Here is a 25,869-nt window from a genome sequence, read left to right as displayed (position 1 = left end):
ACTATTTCCTCAAAATGGACCCTGTCTTCTTTATTCGCCATTTGTTGTCAGATAGTTTCTTCTGGGCCTTTACTCTGTTATTTGAATCAGGTTTGTGTATTTTGCCTTTGGCAGGCTTCAGCCCTGAAGCCCGCCTGGCTCCAGTGTGTCTGGAAAAGCAAGAAGTGAGGGAGGGTCACAAAACGTCCCTGCCCTTTGTCTCTAGGTGTGCCTGAGTAAAACCATTTCCTATTGGCTGGCTGGCTGTCCTGGAAGACAGCCATCCCTCTGTGTGATTGACAGCCTAGGGCTGTGAAAGAATGGAACTTGCATAAAAAGCTAGGTTTTTGGCACTAGAAGCAGAGTTGACCACCGGAGAACAACATCCAAAGTAGAAGACGAGAGAAGCCACCAGCAGCACCCACCTGGACCGTAAAGTGCCCGTTGAAGCCCTGCAGCTGTGCTGACCCCATTTTCGAATCGACAGGGTAGACCCGTACGCAACGACTTCCTCCCTTAGGCTGGTGGGACCCACTAGCCTCAAGACCAACTCTAGTTTGGCCAACTTGGGGTACCTCGATCATCTGTGAGTGCATTGTCTTCCGAAGTACGAATCTGGCCAAATCTTCGTGGGCATCAGAGGAACCTACAGAAGCAGAAAATCCACGTCCAGATTCCCCTAACCAGAGTCCAGGACAGAGGGATCAATGAACTTCTAACCAGAGCTCTTATTTGGCATTGAGAAAAAGGTGCCAAAACCACAAAGAGACGCTGAATCGACACCAATCCATTGCTGCCGGGTCCCTCTCTCGATTGCTGCTGCAGGAGCCCACCAGACGTCCACCCTTTTGTCACCACGACCAAGGACTAGGAATAAGTGTCTGCAGACTTGAATCCAGCTGGAACAACGTCTTCAGTTCAGAGGTACTGTGGGATTTGGGGTGCTTCCTACCTTTTGGGAGTGCTATTTAACCCTACTCTGAGTTCACCTCAACTCATTTGCACTGGCCTTTCAGCTTGTGCTTCTTGAAGGCACCTCCTCATGAGTTGCTGGGATTCCTTTTTGAGCACTGACTATTTAAGAATTTGTTTCTAAGAAGAAGAGCATCAGAACTTTATTTTCCCATTGACTTTGGCTGTCCTGGCTCCCTAAAGGCCTCCTTCTGAACCTATTTGCTTTGGCAGTGCTTGTTCCCTTACTGGTTTTAATGGCTGAACACTCTTAACGCTGGGATAAAAGACTGCCTGCACCCCTTTGTGAGAATCTAACTGTTTTTATAGAATACCAGTCTGCTCTGATCTAACCCTAACCTTGCCCACCTTAATAATTCAATACTCCAAAGGTGATACAAAATAAGTGTTATACTAACCTCAACTGACATCACCCTTGGAGCTGGAAAATGTGTCGCATATGAAAAATTACTCGACTGCTTTATTGTTCACTTTTTGAGTTGAATCCTAACTTGGGATGAATGTAACTGCTAGTTGCTGCTTTTTAAAGGATGCCTATATATTGTTGTGTATATATAAACACATATTTATACTAAAACTTTAAGTGTTTACTTGCATGCCTGTAGTTACTGATTTCATTGTACAGCTCTACAGCTCACACTATCCCTCTTAAGCTTAGCCTGGCTTCTCAGTCAGACTACCAACTTGTGTAGTACAGGCCTATATTAAAAGGTTGGTTACCTAATACCAAGAGATAAGTCACACCAGGTGGGCTGCCCTAATTCTTACCTAACTTACACACAAATAATACATGCCGCACAAGGCATGTGTACATTTACATAATCACATGAGCCACGTATGATTCATACCCAAATACCCTACCCCAATCATTCCATATGGTTTTGGGCACCAAAGTTCCATGTTCATACACACATTACTTTTGTTTGTTACAAACATAAAAAATATTGCAACATAAAAACCATACAAACCAACTGCCGGTCCAAACAAAGGTTTGAGGTTTTGGAACAAAAAAGAGAAAAGAGAAAAAATGCAATTGCAGTTGGTTACAAAACAAGCACTTAGCACTAATCTCAAAAGTGCTGTGATTCGCCATCTCCAAGTTGTGTGTTATCTCATACCTTGACCTTCGCCATTTGGTCTACATTTATGTTAACCTTCAGTTATACTGGGTGAGACCTAATACTGTAATAAAGTATTACAGTTGCTTTTCGGATCGGTGGAGCACAGATTAAGGTAAGCAATAACTCCAATTTATTTTAGGATGGCACAAGGCAGACCCACAATACACTTAAGACTGGCACACAACTATTCAAGGTAGGTAAAGCCCAAGGCAGACCTATTCTAGACAGGCTATAAATCAGGGCAGGGGAAGCAAGAGCCAGTTGGTAAACTTATACACTTATTCTCAGAAAGAAATAGTTAGGTGAAGCCAACAGCATTACATTTGGTAAGAGCAGGGTCCTATCCACAGGCTAGTAAAAGAAACCTACATATACTTTTAAGAACGGCAGAACACATTCAAAGGAAAGTAAGAACTCTTGTAACTGCTCCTACTTCAGAGGGGCAGTTACCAACCAACTCTTTTACAAGTATCTTTTAAACATGTGTTATACTTTTCAATACAGAATAATTTTCTTATCCAGTCCTTCCCTATTGCCTGAGTTCTCTGAGTCAGAAGATGGACCCTAGTGGTCTAGGTGCCAGCTGTAGGCAGGGTGAGATAGGGTGGGGATAGGGTTCAGTTGCAGGGAAAGTCAGAGTTCAGAGGAAGCCTCTTTAAAACAAGTAGTTCACTTTAGAGTTAGTTGGGGTCCAGGGACTTCAGAGAAGATCCCCTAGAGGGATTCCAGCAGTGGGCCTGGGTGACCGGGATGTGAGGACTCCTAATCACATGAAACATACCAAAAGCTACACATGAATCACACAAGGCTTAAGGTAGTGGAGGTGGGCGGCCAAATCTGACCCTCATGCCCCCCATGTGACTCCAGACGCGAGGGCAGAGAAACGACAGATGTGCCTCACTTCTAGGCCCATCACTGCGGTCCTCGATGTATATTTCTATATATTAATATCTTTCACCAAAGCTGAAACCGCAAGATTCAATGTATTCATATATTTAGCTTGCACATGTTTGACTGCCACTAACATAGGGAAGCCGTAGGGAACAATATGGAAGCCATAGGTCTATGAAGCGAACCGAGAAGGAGAGACAGACTTTAGCTGCATGGAAGGGCTGACATGATCGCTGCAGTCAGAGGCAAGCAGAAACGAGGCACCCAGCCAAGGACAAGTGGAGACTGGAAAGTTGCAGTTACCAAGGCAATGAGCCACCTGCAAAAAATCAGGCTACAATCCTCAGAATTACAAGCAGGACAGCTTCATTTCGTGGTCTCAACACACGTGACCCAACCGAACAGGTCAATGCCCATTCAAACGAGGTAGATGATGAAGACTGTCCCCATTGAACTAGAGGAGAAAAGTTACAAGTGTTGCCCACAAACTGCCAACTAAATGCACTCACAGGCTTAGGTGATCAGAGATGGCAACATCAGAGAACACATTGTTCATTCTCATTGCCTTAAAAGGGTACACTCTGTCTGGTAACCATCCAAGGTCCCAGGGCTGGGAAGAAACATTCTGCCCAATCCAGAGTCACCTTTCACATGGAGATATTTGTTGCCAGGGCCAACGGTCTCTCTGCGACCCTGCAATATTGTAGAAGACACTAGTAGAGGTGGTCATAGGAGGAGCCACTAGATATGGCTATCCAATGGTAGAACTATCTTATACGTTTCTGGGATGGAACCTGGATTTGTGACATCATACCGGGATAAAACTGGGGAACACATGCTTAGAAGACAAGAGCTCTGGAGGATACTTGTTTTCCTGGTGTAACCCTGTAATTTTTCTGTGTGCAAAATAAGACAGTAACTTTGCCCCATTGCTGAGTCTTCTGTTATTGTGGCGGGGAGTTCTTAATTTTTGTGTGCACTTCGTTATTCATACAGTGTTTTGATTTTTCTTTTACCCTGTTATTTTCAAAATTCGTTATTTTTACACCCTCCATTAATGACTTTTTTTCTGCAACGTAATCACTGTTTACTGGCATTTCCTGACCTGAGAAGGCAGGAAGAAGCCCAAAGAACCAGCAAATATCCTTTTGGCACAGCTGTTTTACAGTGTTAGCCACCTTTAGCCATTTATGGTAAATGCAAAAGTGCAGGAGTAAAATAACACAAAAACAGTAACAAATATCACAGATGCCACCAGCTTATTTTAGGCACATTGTCAAAGTAACCTAAAAGCAATTGTATAAAAAGATATAAGGATACCAAGCATCCTAACTGCACTTCACTATAAGGTGATGTGCACAGTGGTAACTGTTGGGTAGAATTTCATGTTTGTGCATAATTATCCCCACTTGGTAATCCCCCAGCACTTTTTACTGGACTCTTGGATTTTGTTATCAGTTTTCCTGAGTGAGTGGGCACCTTTTTCCAGACTCGCTCAGTCTTTTACTTTATCTCTTGGAACCTTTTTCAACTCTTTTGATTGTTTCTTTTTGGAGTACTTCTTTGCTCCAACATTTATGGCATCTGCAATTTATTAATGCAGCACACAGCACTTTCTGTGCAGTTTTGCTGGGAGCTCTTTGAGCTGCCCATTTTATTCTCCTTGTGATAACTTCTGTTTCCAAGGATAGGGAGTTACTTTTTATCATACCTAACTTTTATTTTGTGGAATCAGCACACCCCACCTTGTGTAGAGTGTGGAGGGGACAAAATGAGCCTCATTCCGAGGTTGGCGGTAAGGGGTTAACGGCGCCGGTAAAGGTGCCGGTACCGTTAACCTCTTGCCGCTGCATTACAAGGTCCTTTAGCGGGTCCTGCTAAGGGTCGGCTGGTTTTACCAGACGCCCTTAGTGGGAGCCGCTAAAGGACCAGAGAGCTAACAACGGGCCCGTTGTTAGCTCCCTCCCCATTCCCATTGAGCCCTATGGGAGCTCAAATGGGAATGGGAATGGGTTCCCTGAATGGGGAAATACCGGGTCCTCCAAGGTTGGAATGGCCCGGCATTTCCCCATTCAGGGAACCCGGACCCGGTATGCGGTATGGGGGTAGCCATGGCGCTAATAGCACCATGGCTACCTCCATACTCGTAATTACCCCCAATGTATTCCTTTTTCCACTTCTCCTGTAACTTTTTAGTTAAAGTGACAAGTTCATCTGAGTGGCTGTGGATATTTTCTACCAATTTATGTGAAACTTCCATGCAGGCTGCCGTCGCAAAAGCGGTAAGGGACACATGGGCCACCATTGTACTAAAATGGTGCTGGTCTTCTTTTTTTGCCAACTCTTGATGACTTGTCCTTTCTTGAGCCTTCTTCTACCTAGCTGGGTGGGGATGTCTTTATAGTTCTTTTGCCTTCGTCAGGTTTCCTTGCGAAAGCCTGCCAAGGCTCTCTGAATCCCTGGAAGGACAGGAAGTGGGGGTGGTAACCGAATCTCCCCTTGTCTTTGTCCTTCAGTGTGGCTGCCTGGATCCAGTTCGAACTGGGAGGCTGGCTGTCCTTTTGGACAAGCCAGCCCCCAGATTTGCTTCTAAGGCTTGAATGGTGATTCGATGTTGCAGATGCTTTTCATGCGTAAAGGTGAGGGTCGGGGAGCAGCAAAGGAGAGTCGACCCATGGAATGAAGAATCGGAGGAAGGATGACGCCTGCAGCCACTGACCGCCAAGGACTGCCGAGTTACCACTAGAGCTCCAGCCGCCTCGAGACTAGTGTCCAAGTAACCAGTTTCGAGACGAGCAGCATTTTGAGCCATCCCTCAAAGAGCTGCGACCATCGTGGGCTGCAATTTCCCAATACCCTGGGACCTGCACCAATCTGCTGTGCATTGTCTCCTGAAGCGCGGTTTCGACTGGAACTTCGTAGGCTCCTGCTGGACCTACAGTGACTCTTTCCCACTCTTGAGACATCTTCCCTTCCAAGTTGAGAAATGGTGAGAAGCCTGCGTGTGACAACCGTCACTAAACCAGAACTCTAGTTGAGTCCCAATAAACCAGTATCGTGAATATGGTCTACTGGGCGTTCTATCCAAAGAATCTGACCATCTGCTCCCGCCAAAAGTTCTTTCGTCCGCCTCCAGGCCAAGAATCTGCAGGAGCCGCTGTCACCTCACCTAGGAATCCACTGGTGACACTGTCTTCTTTCTTAATGAAAAGGTACTGTCCCTCTCCTAGGTACTTACTGGGGTGCTTGCTTTGTGAAATCGGACTCATTCTGAGCTTTCTGAAACACATTGGGGTGAACAAACCAGCTGTGTTCTACCAGGCCTAAGGACACTGGTCCTTTGGTCTAAAATCCTTCAGGGGTCTACCTGACCTCCCGGGACCACCTTTATTCAAAACATTTTACTAAATATTTGACTTACCTGCAACACAGAAGAAACTTGCTATTTTGACTTTGACAGCGTCTCTTCCTTTAGTTTTTCTGTCCAGGGTCCCTGGTTACCCAGTGCCTCCTCTGATTCTTGAAACTCTTAACCTCAGATAGGGTTGGACTTTTTAAAGTGTTGGCTACCTGAAAGTACTTACCAGTATCTGTGTTGGGTTACTTCATGTTGGTTACAAGAATTGATTTGCTAAACTTGAATTCTACTCCGACTACTTACCTGTATTCATCCAAAATCTACTATTGCCTTGAAAAATGCTTACATTTCTTACTGTATAAATGTGAACAAGTTTACTTGTCATTCTTATATTCTGATAGTTGCCTTAGTATTCATAATAAATATCCATATTTTTATCTACTGTGCATAAGTGTATTCTTGACTATAGGTGCGCCCTGAGTTCTTTGTTCTTACTTACAGCCCTCCCCCTCATAAACTAAGGGCTTCATCATGAGTTGGGCGGTATCCCAGCTGGGATACCGGCCAACTTTATTTACGTTAGTACCCGCCCATCCGGTGGTATTACCGCCGGATCACGGGTTGGGCGCTAACTGTTATTCCCCATTGGATCCAACTGGCTGTAATTGGGACAAAATGGGAATTCTTTTCACACAACTCGTGATCAGGCCCTAAGCCTGGCTGCTCAGCCATAGCTACCAAACCTGTTGGGTGGTTCAGGCCAAACCTAAGAATTGGAGCCCTGGACACCTAAAAGTAAGTGCTCTCTAGTCCTACCATAGGTGGACTTCAGTACAACTCCCTAACAGTAACAATACAAGAATTCCTAAAGAGAGGCATAGTCTCTCAGTACTAACAGTCTTAGGTACTAGTTAGTTTCCACTTAAGAAACATATATTTTTTACCACAGGCTTCATGGAAATTTGTGCTAAGAGAAGCTGTGTTCCCCAAAAAAGGTTGCTCAGTTCTTTGTCCTGCATGCAGTTTTGAAAATGGATATACAGATCAACCTACCTATGTCGCTCATGCGCCTTTCTCTCCTGTACACCATGATTTGTTTTAACTTGGGGGTTTACATGTGCTACTCATTCTTGCTCTTATCTTGTCCCATGTCAAACTACTAACTGTAGTCCATCAAGTCCTTATTTAATTCCTTGCATTTTTATATGTGTAGTTTTCCGTTATTGTTAAGGAATTTTACACTTGCTGTCTGTGACAGAACTTGGAAAACCCTGCCTTAGGTGAACAGGGTTAAACTTCTTAGTTTATGCCTGAACCATGCAAAGGTTTGGTAGAGTGGCAAGCAGCCAGGATTATTTCAAAGAGGGAGGAGGGCTGATGTGAGGTGCAAAGCACTGAGAGCATACACTTAGTTCAAGAAAACACTGATACACTTAGAAGTTGTATAAAAAATAGGCATTTATTATATACACTAAGGCAGAGGTGATAATTCACAAGTCAAGTAAGTACTTTAAAACAGTAAGACAATAAGATCACTTTGGGATATTCTTTAGATAATAAACTACAGTTTTAATAACTTTTAGGATTAGATTAGATTCAAGATGTATATAGCGCAATTCCCTAAGGAACGAGCAGAGTCTGTATCTGGGCACCGATTTAAAAATCCCAAAACCGAAGACTGATACATTGGGAGGCTATTATTGGAAAAGAAAGGTTTTTAATCTCTTTCTTCACTTTGGAAGAGAATCACTTTTGCGGATATCAGTTGGTAGCATATTCCAGGGTCGCAGACCTGCAATAGAAAATCTTCTGTCACCATGTAGACACATTTGGACAGCATTGGTACTAACAAATCACTTAGTAAAACCATCTGAAACATATATGCAAACTGTTCCAGAATGTTCTAACTTTTTTTTAACTTTAATCCAGCCTGTCTTAAAGAGTCCAACCCTATCTCATGAGAGTGTATGTGTTCAGCTGTGTCACTGGGTCACCATTGGCCAGGCGTGGAGCAGGAATGTAGGGTAAAAGGCTGACTATGTCAGAGACCAGCAGGGTATCTTTCAGTATTGCAGGTAAATTAGTTTTACAAAGCCAAGGGAATCGTGGTGTTCCCTTGTGGGTTTGCCCCAAGGAATGTGTCCTAAGGTAGGGGTAGAGTCATTGGGTGGTCCACCCCATTGTAACTCTATGGGTGACCTGGATGGGTGCAACATACAGCTATCTGCAGCCCCAAGGATCACAGCATGAAGCAAACCACCTACAGGAAAGTTGTACCAGGGGTAGGACAGTACCTTTAGTTGAAGAAACGGTTGCTGCCGGATGGTTCCAGCGGAGAGGTGGCGGCAGACCCAGTCAATGGTTTCTCGGTCTTGGCGATAAAAAAAAGGACTTCAGTGTATCTGGCGACAGCTCTCATGCAGACGGACGCCCGCCAAAGGATCTTCTCGGCTCTGGCTTGTTGGTGCCTTTTTCAGGCTTGGTGGAAGGGTGGTTGTCGCGGCGGGTGACTCTGCTCGTTCCTCGGCTCGGGGCAGGGGACTTTTGGGAGCTGGATCAAGTCACTGCAGGCCTGGGAGGAGGCCCACAAAGTTTCAGGTGAAACCGCCCTTCAGGAGACGATGCACAACAATCCAACAAGCCAAGATCCCAGGGTATTGGAAAATGCAGGCCGTGGAGGTCACAGCTCATGGGATTGTCCAAAATGCAGTTAGTCTTGGTACCAGTCCAAGGGAGGAAGTCGTCATCTTAGGCTCTTCCCTGCCACTTGGAAGTTGAGGTCGGGACAGCAGTGGCTACTCAGCAGGTGCTGGCAGTCGCTGGAAATTGCTGATGTCCTACTTTGTTCTTCTTCTCCGGATTCTTCTGTTCCAGTGGTCGACTCTGGCTTTCAGCTCTGGGACCTCTGGATTTATGCAGAAAACCTGGCTGAGTCCACCAATCATATCCCATACACCATTCAAGCATGGGGGGGTGACTGTCCAATGGAGGCAGCCTCCCAGTCTGAATTGGCTTCTCTCAGGCACACTGCAGGGCAAAGAACAGGAGAGTTTTGGTTGACCTCCCATTATTCCTGTCCTGCCAGTCCCTGAAAGGGTCCTCGCTGGCTCTCCAAGGGAAGCCTGGCAAGGACAAACGGACGGGAGGGCCCTCCGGAGGGCCCTCCCCCAACTAGCATGGTAGAAGAGGCCCTCCCCCAACTAGCAGGGTAGAAGAAGACCAAAGAAAGGACAGGCCATCTTGTTTAGGGCTTAAAAAAGCACAACCACCATTTGGGAAAATGGTGTCCTATCACAGCTTCGAAGACAGCCTGCGATGAAAGTTCACAAAACGTTGTGTGAAAGGTACACTGCCAACAGCCTAAACAGATAGACTTGTCACAGTAACCAAAAAGTTACTGGAGAGTTCAGAAAAGGGATGCATTGGATGCCCTGAGCACTCCGCATAAGGTGGGGTGTGCTGATCTTAAAAAATAAAATACAAAGTATCCCCCTGCCTTGGTAAAGTAAAATCATTCACGGGGATGCTCTAGGAGCCTACAGCAACACTGCACAGAAAATGTTGTGAGCTGCTTTAGTAAATTATAGATATCTTAAAATTTGGGGGAAAGCATGACTCCACAAAGAAATAACAAAAAGAGGTAAAAATGGGTTCCCATGATCAGAGCAAAAGTATGAATGAGTGTGGAAAAAGGTTCCCACTCATTCAGGAGAATCAGTAAAACAATCCAAGAGTCCAGCAAAAACTGATGGGGGACACACAGGTGGAGAGAATTCTGCACAAAGCTGGAAATCTACAATTTTAAATTCAGGACTACACGTTAAATAATGTATAGAGATAACGAGTACTTCATCAGCATAATATGTGATTTATTTTTGCTTCAAAAGAATTATGCATGATGTACATGAGAGATGCATTTTTGTCTCCACTGGAAAAACACAGTTGCACCTGATTTTGTTCCGAGAAACAATGGGTAAGCACTAGCACAGATTTTGCAAAACCATAAAAGGTTAAAAGGGGAAACTCGATTCAGAAGTGATCTTAAATAAAGTGTATTTTCTTTCTGTATACCAGGATGATGTATTCTATGTCGAGCCTGACTGCTCTTCCATAGTTACCCAGGAGAAAGTTGGTCTTTCCCTTTGGTTGAAGCCCAGTGTGTTACCATTAGGATATGTGGTTACAATGCCCTCACCATTGAGTTGTGCAAAAACCTCCCTACCACAGGGCTTGGTTACATGATGATGTTGACTCCAGAAGGCTTTGCTCTGTGAACTAAACATGATGCTCCATTTGTGTTGCAGATCCCACAGGTTTTGGTGAAGCTGAAGACTTATCCTCAAGGGGAGAAGGTGAGACTCGTATCAGGTATTTAAATGCATCCTAGACTCCAACAACCCCCCCCCCCACACCTCGTATAGCATTTCTCTCACATGGTCAGAAAAAGATGCTTTTAAACCTCCTAGAAGATCCTGCAGGCTAAATTGCTGGAGCACCTGGTGCCCCTCACTCTGGCAGGAAATGTCTTAAACCTATGGGTGAGACTGGTGTCCCTACCCTTTGGAGAGGTGAATGTCTTGTGATGAATCGCAGATATTAGTCCCTTCTCTCCCAACAGGGAGACTCCCCCTGTGAGGCTAGGGAGGTGAGCCCGCTCCGCAAGACCCTCCCTAGGGGTTGAGGCAAGTGGCACCTCACGGGGGGAGACTCCACCTTTGGGGACAAGGACTCTTGTTCCTTTGAGGAGCTCCCTAAGTCAACTACTATAGCCGCATATATGGAACTATCTTCTAGGGGTGCACAACTCTCTTTGCTGGAGGGCCGGATGTAATTTGCAAACCTTCTCTGGTGGGCCAATCTGCCTAAGTGGGTCCTAAGTGGGTCCTGCATGCTTTCTATGCCAGAAAAATGTCCAAATGAAGCGAGAAAAAAGGTGTGCATTCTGAAATTTATTTCACTTTATTGTTCCATTTCTTCATTGAGAAAATCCTTTAATATTTTATAGGATCATAATGAAAACATTGTTTGCTAAAGGAAAGTAATTGAGGACCATGGTTAACAAAACAAGAATGCTGATAAAATAAGGTGTGCTCTTCTCCTAACTAGGATTGTGTTTTTATTTTGGGCAGCATTTTAAAGAAAATCAAATGCATAGTTTCACTTATCCAATGCCATGTCAACTGTAATGTTTATCATAACTACAACACCAAAAACAAGCATCTGAAGAAAAAACATTTTACCAATGTAGAGTTTCAGATGTCTCTTTAAAATGCAAGTATTGTGTGGTTTAGGAGATGTTTGAGGAAAGTGTTAGGACAGTTTTTCTGAACTCCAACTAAGGGCTTAGTAAAACCATTTTATTTATTGTATTCATTTATTTTTGTAATTTATAAAGCGCACAAACAGCCCGAGGGCATCGTGGCACTGTTACAGTGATCTGTTACATACAGTTGATACAGTTGCAGTAAGTAGGCAGGTTGTAGGGTGTTAGGCAAGATTGTATGTAGTAACCCTGTGGGAGACTACACCAGCCTTGTCCTCTTGGCAATAGAAAACCCAACTATTGGTATAGGTCTGTACTACACAAGTTGGTAGAGTGACTGAGCAGCCAGACTTCTCAAGAGGGGTCAATGTGAGCTGTAGAGATGTAACCTAGAGATTCACAGTGACAAGTATTCAAGTAACACTTATACTCAAGGTTTCTTATTAAAATAACTATTTATTAATTTAACAGTTTTTTTAAAATAAGCCTTCTTTAGAAAGGGCAATATGCTACAATAAAATAAACGTCAAAAACACTTCCTCAGACTTCAGTTAAGTAAGTAGATACCCTTTTGGGAGACACACTTCCTACACCCAGAGGGGACGTTAATTGCTAGGACACTGTGGACATTGATATATCACTTTTAACAGTTAATGCAATACTGAGGTTATGGGAAAAGGAAAAGGTTTGGGAAAGAAAAGAAAGGTTAACAAGTTCTCTGACCAGGTGAGTACTTTACAATCCCCCAATGAAGTATAGGTTAACCCTTTCTCAGTAATACAAGTAATTTATGTACCACCTATGAGGGACAGATAAACCCGAAGTCAAAGGGCTAGAAGAATCTACAGGGAGCCAGGACAGCCAATGTCAATTGAAAATGTCTAGGGAGCTGAGGCACTTCTGAAAGATAGCACAAAAGTCTTGCACACTGTTATATAGAGCGTTTAGTAGAAAAGAATCACTGTTTGACAACAAGCTGTAAGGCTTGTGAAAGCAAAGCTGCAAGCAACTCTGCAGAAAAAGCAGATACTGTAAGTCTCCAGTGAGACAAACAAGCTACAGGCAACAAGAGGCAAGTACCCCTAGGTAAGCCAGTACCTTGGGTCTGAAGAAAAGGCTCCAGCTGGCTTCTGTTCTGGTTGAAGTCCTTCAGATCCTTGGTTTATGGGCCTCAGTCGTGGGGACAAGAGGGAGGATGTCTAGAGGACTCCTGCACTACAATTTGAAGGTCTGCAGCGGCAATGTGCTTACTTCAGATCAGCCGCACTTTGCGGTTTCAGCTACCGGTCAATAGCAGCACAGCGGTTCTTGGACACTTGTTGGGCTCCCCTTACTTCTGGGGTGCAGCACTCTGTTGAGGTGGCTCAGGTTGTCCTCCTTCGACAGGGTCCTTTGGAGCTTCCTGAAGGTCTGGTCTGGCTTAAAGATGATGCACTCGTTTCTTGTATTCCTGACCCCTGGCACTCAGTTCCAGCAGCAGCAAGGAAGTACAGCCAGCAGGGAGAGGGCATCCAGCAAAGTCTGTCTTGGGGTCAGTTGGTTGTTAGGGAGAATTCACAAAAATGTGCTAATTCCCTCTACCTTAGAGACGCCCAGCAACTTTGCTGGATTTTGAGGATTTGATTTTTTTTAAACCTGGAGGGAGTGAGACCCTTTTCCCACTCTCTCATGTATTTTAATGTGATTTTATACACTGTTTCTTTTTGGTTATGGAGTCCAACCAACTCCATAGGCATCATCTTTTACAATTGTGTCACAAAACACCTTCAGTGCAGTGACCCAGGGAAGTCTTTCAGATCCCTTCTCTGGGATCAACTACTGTTTCCCAGAGCAGTGGAGTGAAATTGACTTCACTTAGTCTTGTAACATTCTAGACCAAGCACGCCCTATCTTACAATAGAGTGCTGTAGGAGTTACTTAGTATCCCCTATGTCTACTTACTCATGTAGCATTCATATGTTACCCTTTCCTCTCAGAATGGCTGGTGGCAGTGATTTTGCAATGAACTACCATGATTTACCCGGACTGCGAACTGTTCGCAGCACCGGTAATGTTAAATCGCAGGAGCCATGTTTTTCAAAATGGCGCTGAGCCTCCTTTTTTAAAATGGTCCCCAGTCTTCTCTTTTCACCATTTCTTTGTGGAAAGGTCCTTCTCGAGTTTCTCTCTGCACGCCAAACCAGGTTTGGTCTCTTTGTTCATTCGCCTTTGGCGGGCTTCAGGAGTGAAACCCACCCCTGGCTCTAGAGTGTCCGGGGTAGGCAGGAAGTGAGGGAGGTGCACGAAAATCCCTGTGCTTAGTCTCCTTGGAGACCCAAATGCACTCTGTGACAATTGGCTGGCTGACTGTCCGGCAAGGACAGCCACCCTGCTGGGTGAGTGGCAGCTACGCTGGAATGAATGGGAGAGAACTGAATAAAAATTGAGTCTCTTGGCTTAGAAGGCAGAGTCGACCACTGGACGAAGGAACTGAAGAAGAGCTTGAAGAGGACGGCTGCAGCCCTCCTGGACCATTGGTTTGCCCGGTGAAGCCCTGCTGCAGGTCCAAATCGCCAAGTTCACATTGACAGAGAAGCCTTGCAAGGACGACTTCTCCCTTTTGAGTTGGTGGGACCAATCAACTCCCAAGTAAGCCACCTGGACACCCATCTCGGAGCTGGTTGCATTTCCTCGGAGTGCTGCAGGAAACCATAGAGCCAAGGAGAGGGACACCAGATTATGTCCGTTGCTTGTAAGCTGACCGAAAGCTTTTGGAAGATCCTTCGTGCTCCCACGAAGGATTGACCAAGCCTGACCCCCCTCAGTTGAGTGCGGGACCTCAAATGTGAGGAAAGTCCACCTTGACAGCCAGGAACCGCGCTTATTGCTATTTGCTGTAACGCAAGGAGCTGAAAAGCGAAAAAGCCACTGGAAGTGAAGTTGCCTGTTGCCAGCTTTGACTGTGCCAATACAGTGCAGGAGTCCCTTGACGTCCTCCCTCTTGTCCCCACGACTGAGGCACAGGAACAGTGAGATCTGCAGAGCTGTACAGGAACAGAGGTCTTCAGCTGCATCTTTTTCTTCTTTACTGCAACTCACAAGTCTAATCCGCTTGTGGCCCGTCATTTGGTTCCTCCTTTTATCAAAGACTCCTTAGAACTGCAAAGACTTTTCCATTTACTTACCTGAAGTGCTGCATCCTATACAAAGACTTTTGCCCATTGACCTTGGCTTAGCCTATTGAATTGAATGACTCTTCTCTTGTTATCTGAAATTATTTGCCTTGCTTAAGAATATTTGTAATTTCCTGTGTTCTAATAACCTTAGCCTTTTACAAACTATTGACAGTATTCTGTATGCCAACAGTAAGGTATTAATATCCCCAGCACCCTTGTTACTGAAGTCACCTGTGGGTGTAGGTTGTGTCTCTGGGCCATCCCAAAAGGGCCTTGTCTGATCCAGAAACTCAGAGTGGACAGTATCGAAGTATATTTGTGTGTTACTATTCTATTGCTCCCTTCTGAAGAAGGCTTTATAACTGACTGATAAATACATTATTAATTGTTTATGCAAGAATCCTTGAGTGTAAGAGGTTATTTGAATACCTGTAACTGTGAATCTTTGTGTAACTCCACTACAGCTCACATTTCCCCTCTTGAGATAAGCCTGGCTGCTCAACACGCTATCTAAACGGTGTAGTACAAGCTTATACCAAAGATTGGGTTGCCTATACCTGTAGTCATAGTTGTTTGTAGTGTTCCCAGATGGTACTGTATTCAAACTTTGCCTAACATTGGTCCCACCAACCCAAGGGAAGAAGTCGTCTGTTCCGAGCTTCTCTAGTCGATACGGAATTTGGAGCTTCAGCACTGCAGCAGGGCTTCACCGGGCAAACCAACGGCCCAGGAGGGTGCAGCAAGCTTCTCTTCCAGTTTCATTCTTCGGATTCTTCGGCCATTGGTCGACTCTGCCTTCTGTCCAAAGAACCTCACCTTTTATGCAGGTTTCGCCCATTCATTAGCAGTCAAGCTGTCACACACACAGCAGGGGGGCTGTCCACCAAGGACAGCCAGCCAGCTAATCACCTTGGGTGCATTCCTGTAACCAATGAGACTAAGGACAGGGAGTTTCGGGCACCTCCCTCGCTTCCTGCCCTGCCAGACACGCTGGAGTCATAGGCGGGTTTCAGTTCTGAAGCCCGCCAAATACAAAACTAACAAAGGGACCAAACCTGGTTTGGTGCATGGAGTAAAACCCAAGAAAGACCTCACAAGCAAGAAATGGCAGAAAAAGACGACCAGGGCCATTTTGACAAAATGGGCACCCATGGGTGCAATACTGCAACTGAGGATTCAGCCTGCGGTAAAAACGCACAATGGTAGGAAAATTAAACCTCTGCCACCAGCCATTAAACGTAGTGAGGGTAACATAAAAAATGTTTCATGAGTAAGTAGGAAAAGGGCCCCCCCAGTACTTCCACATAGTATTGGTTGTACTGGACCTACATAGGAAAAACTGGTAAGTAAAGTCAATTTCACTTTACTACTCTTGGGAACAGTAATTTACCCAAGAGAAGGTATTTAAACATTAAGAGAAATCCAAAGGACTTCTCTGTGACACTGCACTGAAGGTGCTGTGTGTCACAATACAAAAGACTATGCTTATGGAGTTTGTCAGACTCCAAAACCAAAAGAAACGCAGAGTCTGAATCAGATCAAAAATACACGAGTGAGAAAAAGATCTGACTCACTCCAGTATACAAATTAGAAGTCCTAAAGTCCAGCAAAAGAGCTTGGGGTCTCTAAGGTAGAAGGGAATTAGCACTGAAATGAGAATTCTCCCTAATACCCTTCTGTGCTTAACAGCCTGCGGGTAACCCACAGCCACCAGTCATTCATATAAAACTCACAATTGTAACAAAATGTTACCAGGTAAGTAAGAAAGGGGATACATTGTATTCCCCCAGCACTCGACATAAGGTGGGGGATGATGGCTCACTTATACGAAATGTAAAGGGATGAAAATCCCTCTTTACTACTTGGGAACAGTAGTTCACCCATGCATAGGAAAGAGGCGAGCCCAAAAGGGGAACCCAGCCTAAGCCCAAAAAGTGTAGGAAACTATAACTTCAACCATAGACTATTTATTTATTTATTTATTTATCAAGTGCCGGAAGCCCGCAGGCATCAGGGCGCCACACAGACGGGAGGAAATCAGGAAATGGCTGACTAACGCAAATGACCGGACCCTTGGCAAGCCAAGACAAAGGTGGACAGTTACTATGCTAGCCTTCTGTTTTCATTTGAACAGGAACGTTTTCAATGCCTTTCTGAATTTGAGGTGAATGGGTTCAAGTCTCAAACTCGGTGGCAGTTTATTCCAACTGACGGCAGTCCGGTTGGGAAAGGCTCTGCCTAGACAGTTAGCTTTTTATATGGGTTCACTACAATGAGCCCTTGAGCCTCAGATCTTAATGTACGGGTAGGTGTGTAGCCAACCATTTTAGACTTGAGGTAAGCCGGGGCCTTTCCGTAGATAAACTTATGGGTGAGTGTCAGGGACTTAAACATGACACGGTCTTCAACCCTAAGCCAGTGTAGCTCCCTTCTAGCTTCACTGATGTGATCTGACCTCGCTTTTTGCTTTATTATTCATACTGCGTGGTTTTTGGAAAAGTTGGTGTTTTCTCAGGCATTGTTTTTTATGGAGAGACATAAAAAGGTCACCCATAAAAAGGGTAAAAGACTAGCTGACGGTGGGGGGAGGGGGAGATGGGTGGGAGATTCCCCTTCACCTAGGGACAAGGTAAAATAGTTACCAAGTCCAAGCAACAAGTTCTGGGTTGTCAAAGGTCAGGAAGATTGATCATACATATGAAAATCTTACCTAACAAAAAGCCACTGAAATTGGCAATTTATAGAAGTTAATTTGGCAAACAGCTTTCACTGTGTTTTTTCAAAATGCCTCCATTGATGAAACACTTGGTTTAGTGATTTCCTTCTCTTAAATGGACAAAACTAAACAAAAATGAAGATGTCAGCCTGTTATTTCTGTGTTGTTTCATTTCCTCTCTAACATTTAGAGAGGAAAGGGATATGCCTTATTCTTGGACTCTCTTGCCCTGAATGGCCATACATCATGCGGTGAAGGGCCGCATCGGCCACACAGGTATATGTTGTGCACCCTTGTTCTATGAAGAGTACTGTGGCAACTCTGTTTGGCTGAAGACAATGGGAAATGAAACATATGTGTAAAAAGAAAGGAAGATGGGCCTCATTACACGTTGTGCGGTAAGGGTTTACCGGTACAGGTAAGGGTATCGGTAAACCCTTACCGCCTTACTACGAGGTCCCTTTGCGGGTCCTCCCTTAACGCCTGGTTTTTCCAGGCGTTAAGGACGGGACCCGCAAAGGGACCTTGGTGCTAATTACGGTACCGCAATTAGCCCCTTCACCATTAACATGGAGCCTTATGGGGCTGACTGGCAATGGTGAAGGGGCAATGGTGGATGGCGGAATTAGCGCCCCCACTCACCTTGGAATATGGCGCTAATTCCGCCATCCACCAAGGCGGACCCGGTAAGGGACCAGCGGCAACCATGGCGCTAATAGCGCCATGGTTTACCACACAACATGTAATGAGGCCCGATGTCTCTTAAACCAGAAACATGTATTTAACTGGGACGAGTCAGCGCAGGAGAGAAGGAGAGTACTATGTGGAGGGGGAAGTCCCCTGACATCGCGCTGTGTGAAAGTGGAGTCAAGATGAAGAAGATGATCCAAAGGTCGAATCCTCCCATCCCCTGTTTTGTACAGTATCTGAAAGTAAGTGCAGAGGACGGGATCACAGTTCCTCCCATGCACCTTGAATATTTCCTAAATTGAGCGATAATCATTTTTTAAATGTGTCTTCTGAAAATTGGTGTGCACCAATAATTCTTGGTTCCTGAAAGTGGAGTCAAGGCAGGTCGCGGAACCTGCAATTTTAAAGCGCATGAGAAGCACAGTAGCAGACGCCAGAGCCCTGGTGTATGCAAACGCAAAAGAAGTGGTACAAGAAGGAACAGAGAGGAAGAAATACCTGGTAGTGGCACGACCAAGCTGGGGTTGGTGGGCAGGACGCCCATGGAACCAGCACTGAGACTACAGAGACGGGAAGCCTAAAAAATGTCCAATCGTTAGCGTCTGGAGAAGGCAGACACCCAGCGAGGATCTGTGAATGGGATTCCGAGCAGTGAGAAGCAGTAGCCGAGTGAGAGCCGAGCCCTGCAACCTTTCACCGGACGATGATGAGTACCAGGGAAACCGGGAATAGCAGTAGGCCGCAGAGGAATCATTATATGCATGAAGAAACTCGTCCCAGTCCTGAGGACGAGAAAGCATTTAAGAAAGACGTTTTCAAGGGAAGTGAGCAAGATTTTACCAACCCAGCTGCAGAGCCAACAGAGACTGGGAACTAAATCCCTGGGAGGAAGGGCAACCACCCTATATCTGCAGAGTTGAAGGCTGGAGAAAGTACAACCAAGAAATCCATAACGAGAAAGGCAAGATAATTCTCATCTGTAAACAAGGAAAAAGAGCAGAGATCCTCAGAAAGAATCTGTCACAAAGAAAGCCTAAAGGGGAAACCAGGCAAACATAATTTAGGAAAGCCAGAGCAAACATACTGGGAACAACAAATCTGTGATGAGTGTGAGGACCTACTGGATGGAAAAGTACTCCAGAGATAGGGCCACAGAAAGCACGAGACGCAAGAGTCGTTTTGAAGAATTACAAGAGTTGATCAGAGAGGCTATCACAGGAGATTACGCTAAGAATTATATGAGCCAAAAAGAAAGCGGTATGTAAAATGACTATCCAAGAAGAAGGAAAGACCGGGGAAGAAGAGACATTCTCTTGGCCTATTTACTTTAGTTACGTTTAGTGGTAGGGTCAGGTGGTAGTTTGGATGGAGGACATATTTACTTTGAACTTCCTGACATCTGACAAGCACCTTTAGATTCGTAAGGTTTTTCCTTTAGCAATCGGGCAAGGTAGGCATTATACTTAACTTTTTATTAAGAGAGTGCAGCATGTCCTCAACTTGTGTTTCCGACCCACCACATTCTGTTCCTTGTGATGCTGGGCTGATGTGCCCCAAGCATGTTCTGTTCTATTTGCAGTAATGGATGGATACATCACAACATTGAAAGGATCGATATGGCAGCTCCAGGAGCCAAGGGTTGGGTATCCGCGCAGGATCAGTGTGATGTCCCCAGATGTTTGTCTGCTGCAGCAGACTAGTGGATGACTACATGAGGATGCTAGTGTCTCTAATGTGCAGATTGGTTTGTGACCAGACCAGTATCCTTAACTATATGCACAGAGGTTGGACAATTCATCTGCAGGGGTTGTCCCTAATTCTAGGCAAAGGCTGGTGACTGCTTTGCAAATCGGCTGATGGTGTGAATGCTCTAGAACGGAGGAGTGGGGATTTATGCGGGATAAGAGTAGGTGGCTACTTCGATAGTTGGGAAGAGTGTGGAAAAACTGAGAGGAAGGCAGGGGGAGGTAACTTCTCGAAGTTAAGCTGGTATCCTGACTTCAGAAAAATGGTTGATCCCTGCTCAAGTTGAGACTGGTGTCCTGAACTCTCCAAAATAATAGGGGACTGCCCTGGGTGCGGAATATATACCTAATTCTAGGAGACAAGGGGAACACTGACAGTCACTCTGTTGCAGTGCATTGTGGACATCACAGCCGCCCTTTGAACTACAACTATTGCGCTAAATACTAACTCTGGGCCTACAGCACTGTTAGACTGGATTTCTAAACTCTGGCCTGGTGTACAGATGTTTAGGAGGCCACCCTTATTGTGAACAGGGAGCAACTTCTCAGAGTTTAGCCAAACAAATTAAGGTAGCACGGGGAGAGGCCAGTGCTAAATCTCAGGAGAGATGAGTGGGGTCAGGGGTCCACAATGAGTCTACACAGTGAAACACCAAGGATTATACTTGGACAGTTATAAAAGTAACCCGTTTACTATAGGCCCAGAAAACACATGACAAATGACAATTAGCAAGTAATACGATCACACAATTCTAAAATACTATACAACATATATACAGTCACTGATGCTGGTGCAGAACAATCCAAGAACTCCCCCTCCCCACTCTCAAATACCTGAAAGGCAAATGGTTTGAGAGAGTACGCACTGTCCACAGGAATTACAATCCTAACTTTGACTCCAACTCTAAGTTGTGTGGTGCCCAAAGTTCTGCACTTTTTTGTAAGTCGGGGAAAAAGTTATGAGAGCGGTTCTGGGGATGTGGAGTCAAGCCAGATAAGGCAAACTGTTTCCAGCTTTCAGAATGATTCCGCAAACAAGCGATGGCAAAGCCAAACTAATGTAAAAGGTTCAAAAGTTAGGAAGACGTTTAAAAGGGAAATGGGGGTTCAGCTGTAACTCAGTGCCCCCCCATTCCCCCATATGCCGGTTTCTCTTGGGACTTGGCAGGTTCAGAGGGTCATTGGAAGTCGCGTTTGCAGGTTTGAGTGAATCCCAGGTCTGCCACAGATGCTATTGCAATTTGTTCCGTTTTGAAGAATGCCGCTCATTCAAGCACCGGCTTGCTCTCAGCACACGACTGGATGCAGGAAAGCAGTTTCTGGTGACAGTCACCGTTCCTGGGCTACAGCAGAGGACACAATTATCGCAGTCGAAGTCAGCCTTGTATATGTTGGAACACAGACATTTGCCAGAGAAGACCTCTGTAGGCCAAGCTGGCAGTCCCCAAATTTCCAAGCCAAAATGCGGAGCCACACCGCTTCTTTTGCGGTAGCCCAGTTTGTGGTTGGTCACCCCACTGGATGGTCCAGGGACTTCAATTGTTTTGGGCACCTGAAGATGTCCAGACCAGTTGTTCCCACCAGTTCAGAGGGTCGAAGCACTGACGAGGGTCTTCTGGGATCAGCAGCCCAACAGGGCTGCACTGGGGCATCAGCAAGAGTTGGTGGCCAGCCTCGTTTGGTATCGTCCACGGGTCTTCCTTCCGTCTTTACAGCTGCTCAGGATACTTGGCTCCTCTTCTTATTCCAAAGTCCGGTGAGTGATCGGACACAGCCCTCCAACGGCAAGATCTGCCCCACACATGCACACCAGCAGGGGTCCAATCAGGGACCACTGGGGGTCTCATGCAAGCATGTGCACCAGACATTCAGGCACCAGTATGTGAATTGGGACCAGACAGTCCCCACTCATTTTCTGGGACCCCAAGACCTGCACTAGCCCGCGAAAAGGCAGGCTTTTCCCATGCAGTGCATGACCATAAATGGATTTTCCTGACCTGGCAAGTCAGGAAGAAGGCTGAAAGGCAAGATGGCCAAGAAACAAACGAAAAAACCTTGTGGCATGGCCATGTTTGGACACTAGCCACTGTTAGTAGCCAAACGTGTTAAAACTACCAAAAAGTACAGTAAAAAGGAGGAAAAAGTAACTGCTGCCACCAGTTTGTCCTTTCAGTTTAGTCTAGGATCATACAAAATAAAGCCCATTGCACTGCATTGTAAGATGCATTGTGCAATGATAGAAAGTTACCATAAAAAGTAGCAGTCCAAATACTAAGGGAAACATAATTTTCCAGTACTGACAGCCTGAAGGTCTAGTCAATTTCCCCATAGCATGTGAGCAAAAGCCTAATGGAGTGAAGCTGAAGGCTTCACTGTAAACAGTCAGGTCAGTGTGAAAAGCAAAATGTTTGGGGGTCAATAGAATATGGAGGGAAAGTTGCGTAACAAAGGGAGATTTTTCATTTTTATGCCAAATCCTCTCTACTGGTGAGACCACATTTTGCTGGACTTCTGGACCTTTTTTCTTGTTCTCCTGAATAAGGGGAGCCTTTTCCCCCTCATTCATTCTTTTTGCTCTGACCATGGGAACCCTGTTCATTGTGTTTTTACTTTGCTTTAGGCCAACTCAGCCTTTCATCCTTCCGAGGTCAATAAATGAGTACCAAATTAGGTTGGGTGATATTGTATGTAAATATGTGCTCTGTAAAGCGCTTTGGATTAAGGTGCTATATAAATAACACATTGTTATCATTACTTTTTTAAAGACATATGTGTTTCACTTTTCCAGCACACCACACCTTTTGTGCAGTTTTGCTGGAAGCCCTGTGGGCTCTCCTTTTTATATTCTTTTATTTTCCTTACAAACTACTGTTATCAAGGTGGGGGGGGGGTACGTTTTGTCCTTGTTTGTGTTTCCTTTTGTGAGATCAGCACATGCCACCCTATGTGTAGTGCTGAGTGGTTACCTTGTATCCCCTTTCTCACTGATCCTGTAACATTTCTGTTAGTGACGGGCATACACTTATGGCTGGTGGCAGTGGACATATTCTACTGACTTCTGTGAAATTTGTACCCTCCGGCTGCCGCAGTAATGCACAGAAGGGTCACCATTGACCCCAAAATGGTGGCTTCTTTCTTTTATTGCCCTTTCTTGGTTGCCTGTCCTTTCTTGGTCCTTCTTCTAGCTTTCGGGGTAGGGGAGGTCTGGGTTTGTTTTGTCTTGTCGGGAACTCTTTGTGTGGCCTGCAGAGGCTCCAGTGTGTCTGCAAGGACAGGAAGCAAGGGAGTATCCTGAAACTCTGCTATCCTTAGTCTTCTGGCGTGCCTGAGAGAAACCAGTTCTGATTGGACAGCCACCCGCCCCTTTCTGTAAACCGCAGGGAGAGTTTGCAGTGGATGAGTATGAATTACTGATAAAAGTCAATAGTTGGAAGGCAGAATACAAGTCAATCACTGGAACAGAAGAACCAAAGACGACGTCCAGAGATGCCTTCAGCCCCTTCCAGCAACCGCGAAGGAACCACTACTGTCCAGATCCATAGAGGAGCTCTGAAGAGGATGACTCCTTCCCTTTGGCTGGTGGGACCAACTAGCCATAAGATGGCCTGCAAGACGAGCCATGCCACGGTGGGCTGTAACCTTCCTGGGCTGCAAACCGCCAATACCCTGGCACCTCAGCCCATATTGCAGTGCATCATCTTCCTGTGAACAAATCCTCCCAGAACTTTGAGCTTGAGTTGAACCTCTAGAGACAATATTCCCCTCCTCAAAGTCCCCTGACCAGAGTGCAGGACCAAAGAACCGAGGCCAATTGACCAGGAAGTAAACGTTCATCCTTGGAGCCTGTAAAAAGGCGCCAAAACTGCAGACCAGCATTGGAGCATGAAGAATCCTTTGCTGGGAGTCCATTCCTTGATTTCTGCTGCGACACCCCTTCCAGAGTCCCTCCTTTCGTCACCAAGACCAACGAACAGGAGACCGGGTCCACTGCTGCTGCACCGCGAAAGAATCCAGCTGTATCTTCTTCACAACTCCTCAGGTACTGTGGGACTCGTGGTAGTAGATACCTCAAGTCATTCTGTCACTCCTTTGCTGCTGGAGTGCTGATTCCGGTGTTTGGCCGTTTGCCCATAACGTTCACCCAGGCTTAATGTTTGTGCACCTTTCCCTAAATCCCTGAAGCCTTTTTGACCCACAAAGCATCTTACTTGCAATTGAAGAATGCTCTGGAACTTTTCCTTTTCTGCTGCTGTGTCTTACTTGCTTTACCTCCAATCTGACTTTGAAGAACTCATACATAGATAGGGATGAACTGCTAAAGCCTTCAGGACTCTGAAAAGAAATACAAGTCTCTTAAGTAGCCTCACTAACACACACATGCCTCAACAACGCTGCCCCCCGCTACTTAGCCGACAGAATAAGTAGACACACCTCCAACAGACCTACTAGATCCTCCAACGGGTGGTCGGTCAAAAAACCGAAAACAAAATATCGAATCACAAAAATCCCGAATCCAAAATCTCGAAAAAAAAAAATCTCGAATTATTTATTTATTTATTTATATGTATTTGTGGGTTCAGGTAAGTATAAAAAAAGGGTAAAAAAAAAAAAAGAAAAAAGGGGGGTTGGGGGGGGAACCCCCCCATTTCGAAATAAAAACGTATTAAAAAAAAAATTCGAGATTTTTTTTCGACATTTTGGATTCGATATTTTTGTTTTCGATATTTTGGAATTCGGTTTTTTCACTATAAACCCCTCCAACGCTAATCTACTCACAGTTCCCAGGTTCAAACGCACCAAAATGTGCGGCAACAGCTTCCAGGTGAAAGCAGCCCAACATTGGAACTCCCTACCACCCTCTCTAAGGACATCCCAAACCTACACACACTTTAGACGAAACTACATACAATGGTTAAAGAACAATGACCGCTAACTCCACCCAACCTACCTCCCCGCTATAAACTATGTTAATGTGTATATTTGTAAATCTGTAAACTCTTGCCTTTATCATGTCTGCTTCAACCATCTATTGTCCCATTGTAATTATTGTAATGCATTGTAACCTGTAACCAAGCTGTGAATAACCTTGTTGCTCTGGTGCCCTCATACCCCCGGGTCTGGTGCGCAATACAAATGAATAAACTAAACTAATTAAAGTATTGCCCTGCTATGGTTGGTGTGGCTTAACCTTTTTATTCCTACCACTGAACAGAGTTGCTATAACAAGTGATTTGACTAACTTTGAACTGTTTTCATGAATTGTATAATTCTTTACTTATGGTTTACTCAACTGTATTGCAATTGTTTTCTATTATGTCAATTAGTTAAAATAGTACTTACTTACCTGAATAACCTTACAATGTGTATATAAAGTAAATATCTATTTTACTACAACTACAAGTGTGTAAGAGTTTCTTTGGGCCTATGTATTCAGAGTTAATTGTACTTACCTACAGCTCACATCTCCCTCCTAAAATCAGCCTGGCTGCTCTGACATACTACCAAAACCTTGAGTAGTACAGACCTATACTAGAAATTGGGGCCTGTATACTAAGGGATAGTTTGTCTTTCCCCAGGTAGACTTTAGGAAAACTCCCTTAACAACACTCCCTCTGTTTTATGATCTGAATGGCTAAATCTTACCTCTGGGCCTAAATCACACCATCTGTTTTATAATGCGAATGCCAAAATCCTACCTTTTGGGTCTGCAGCATTCCCCCCATTTTGTAATTACAAGGCTAAATCCTAGCTCTGGGCCAACACTCCCTGTTCTCTGATTAGGATGGATCCATTTTAGTTCTGGGCCTACACCATTCCCTAGGGAGTAAAGAAAGAATAGTAACGTGCAGCTGTGGTTCCACAATACTCCTCCTGCTTTGTGATTTATTTGGATCGATCCTAAAAGTGCCCTTTTCAAAATAGCCACCCCGATTTCTTCATTGCTTTGGATTTGTCCATGATGAAAGCTTTCTTCTCTGG

General features: G+C 45.0%; 1 protein-coding gene across 5 annotated transcripts in view; it reads left to right on the top strand.

The window, feature by feature from the left end:
• MED24 (mediator complex subunit 24) overlaps positions 1-25,869 on the top strand; it is a 598,903-nt gene that overhangs the window by 261,254 nt on the left and 311,780 nt on the right. For all 5 annotated transcript variants that reach the window (XM_069634774.1, XM_069634779.1, XM_069634777.1 and 2 more), the window contains exon 11: positions 10,626-10,673. In XM_069634774.1, the coding sequence (XP_069490875.1) occupies positions 10,626-10,673 (48 nt within the window). The remainder of the gene's footprint in view (positions 1-10,625; positions 10,674-25,869) is intronic.

Source organism: Ambystoma mexicanum, chromosome 13, assembly GCF_040938575.1.
Source record: "Ambystoma mexicanum isolate Mex_15411 chromosome 13, UKY_AmexF1_1, whole genome shotgun sequence".
Classification (NCBI taxonomy): domain Eukaryota; kingdom Metazoa; phylum Chordata; class Amphibia; order Caudata; family Ambystomatidae; genus Ambystoma; species Ambystoma mexicanum.
The sequence above is the reverse complement of the archived record's forward strand: the minus strand, read 5'-3'. Positions and strand labels throughout refer to the sequence as shown.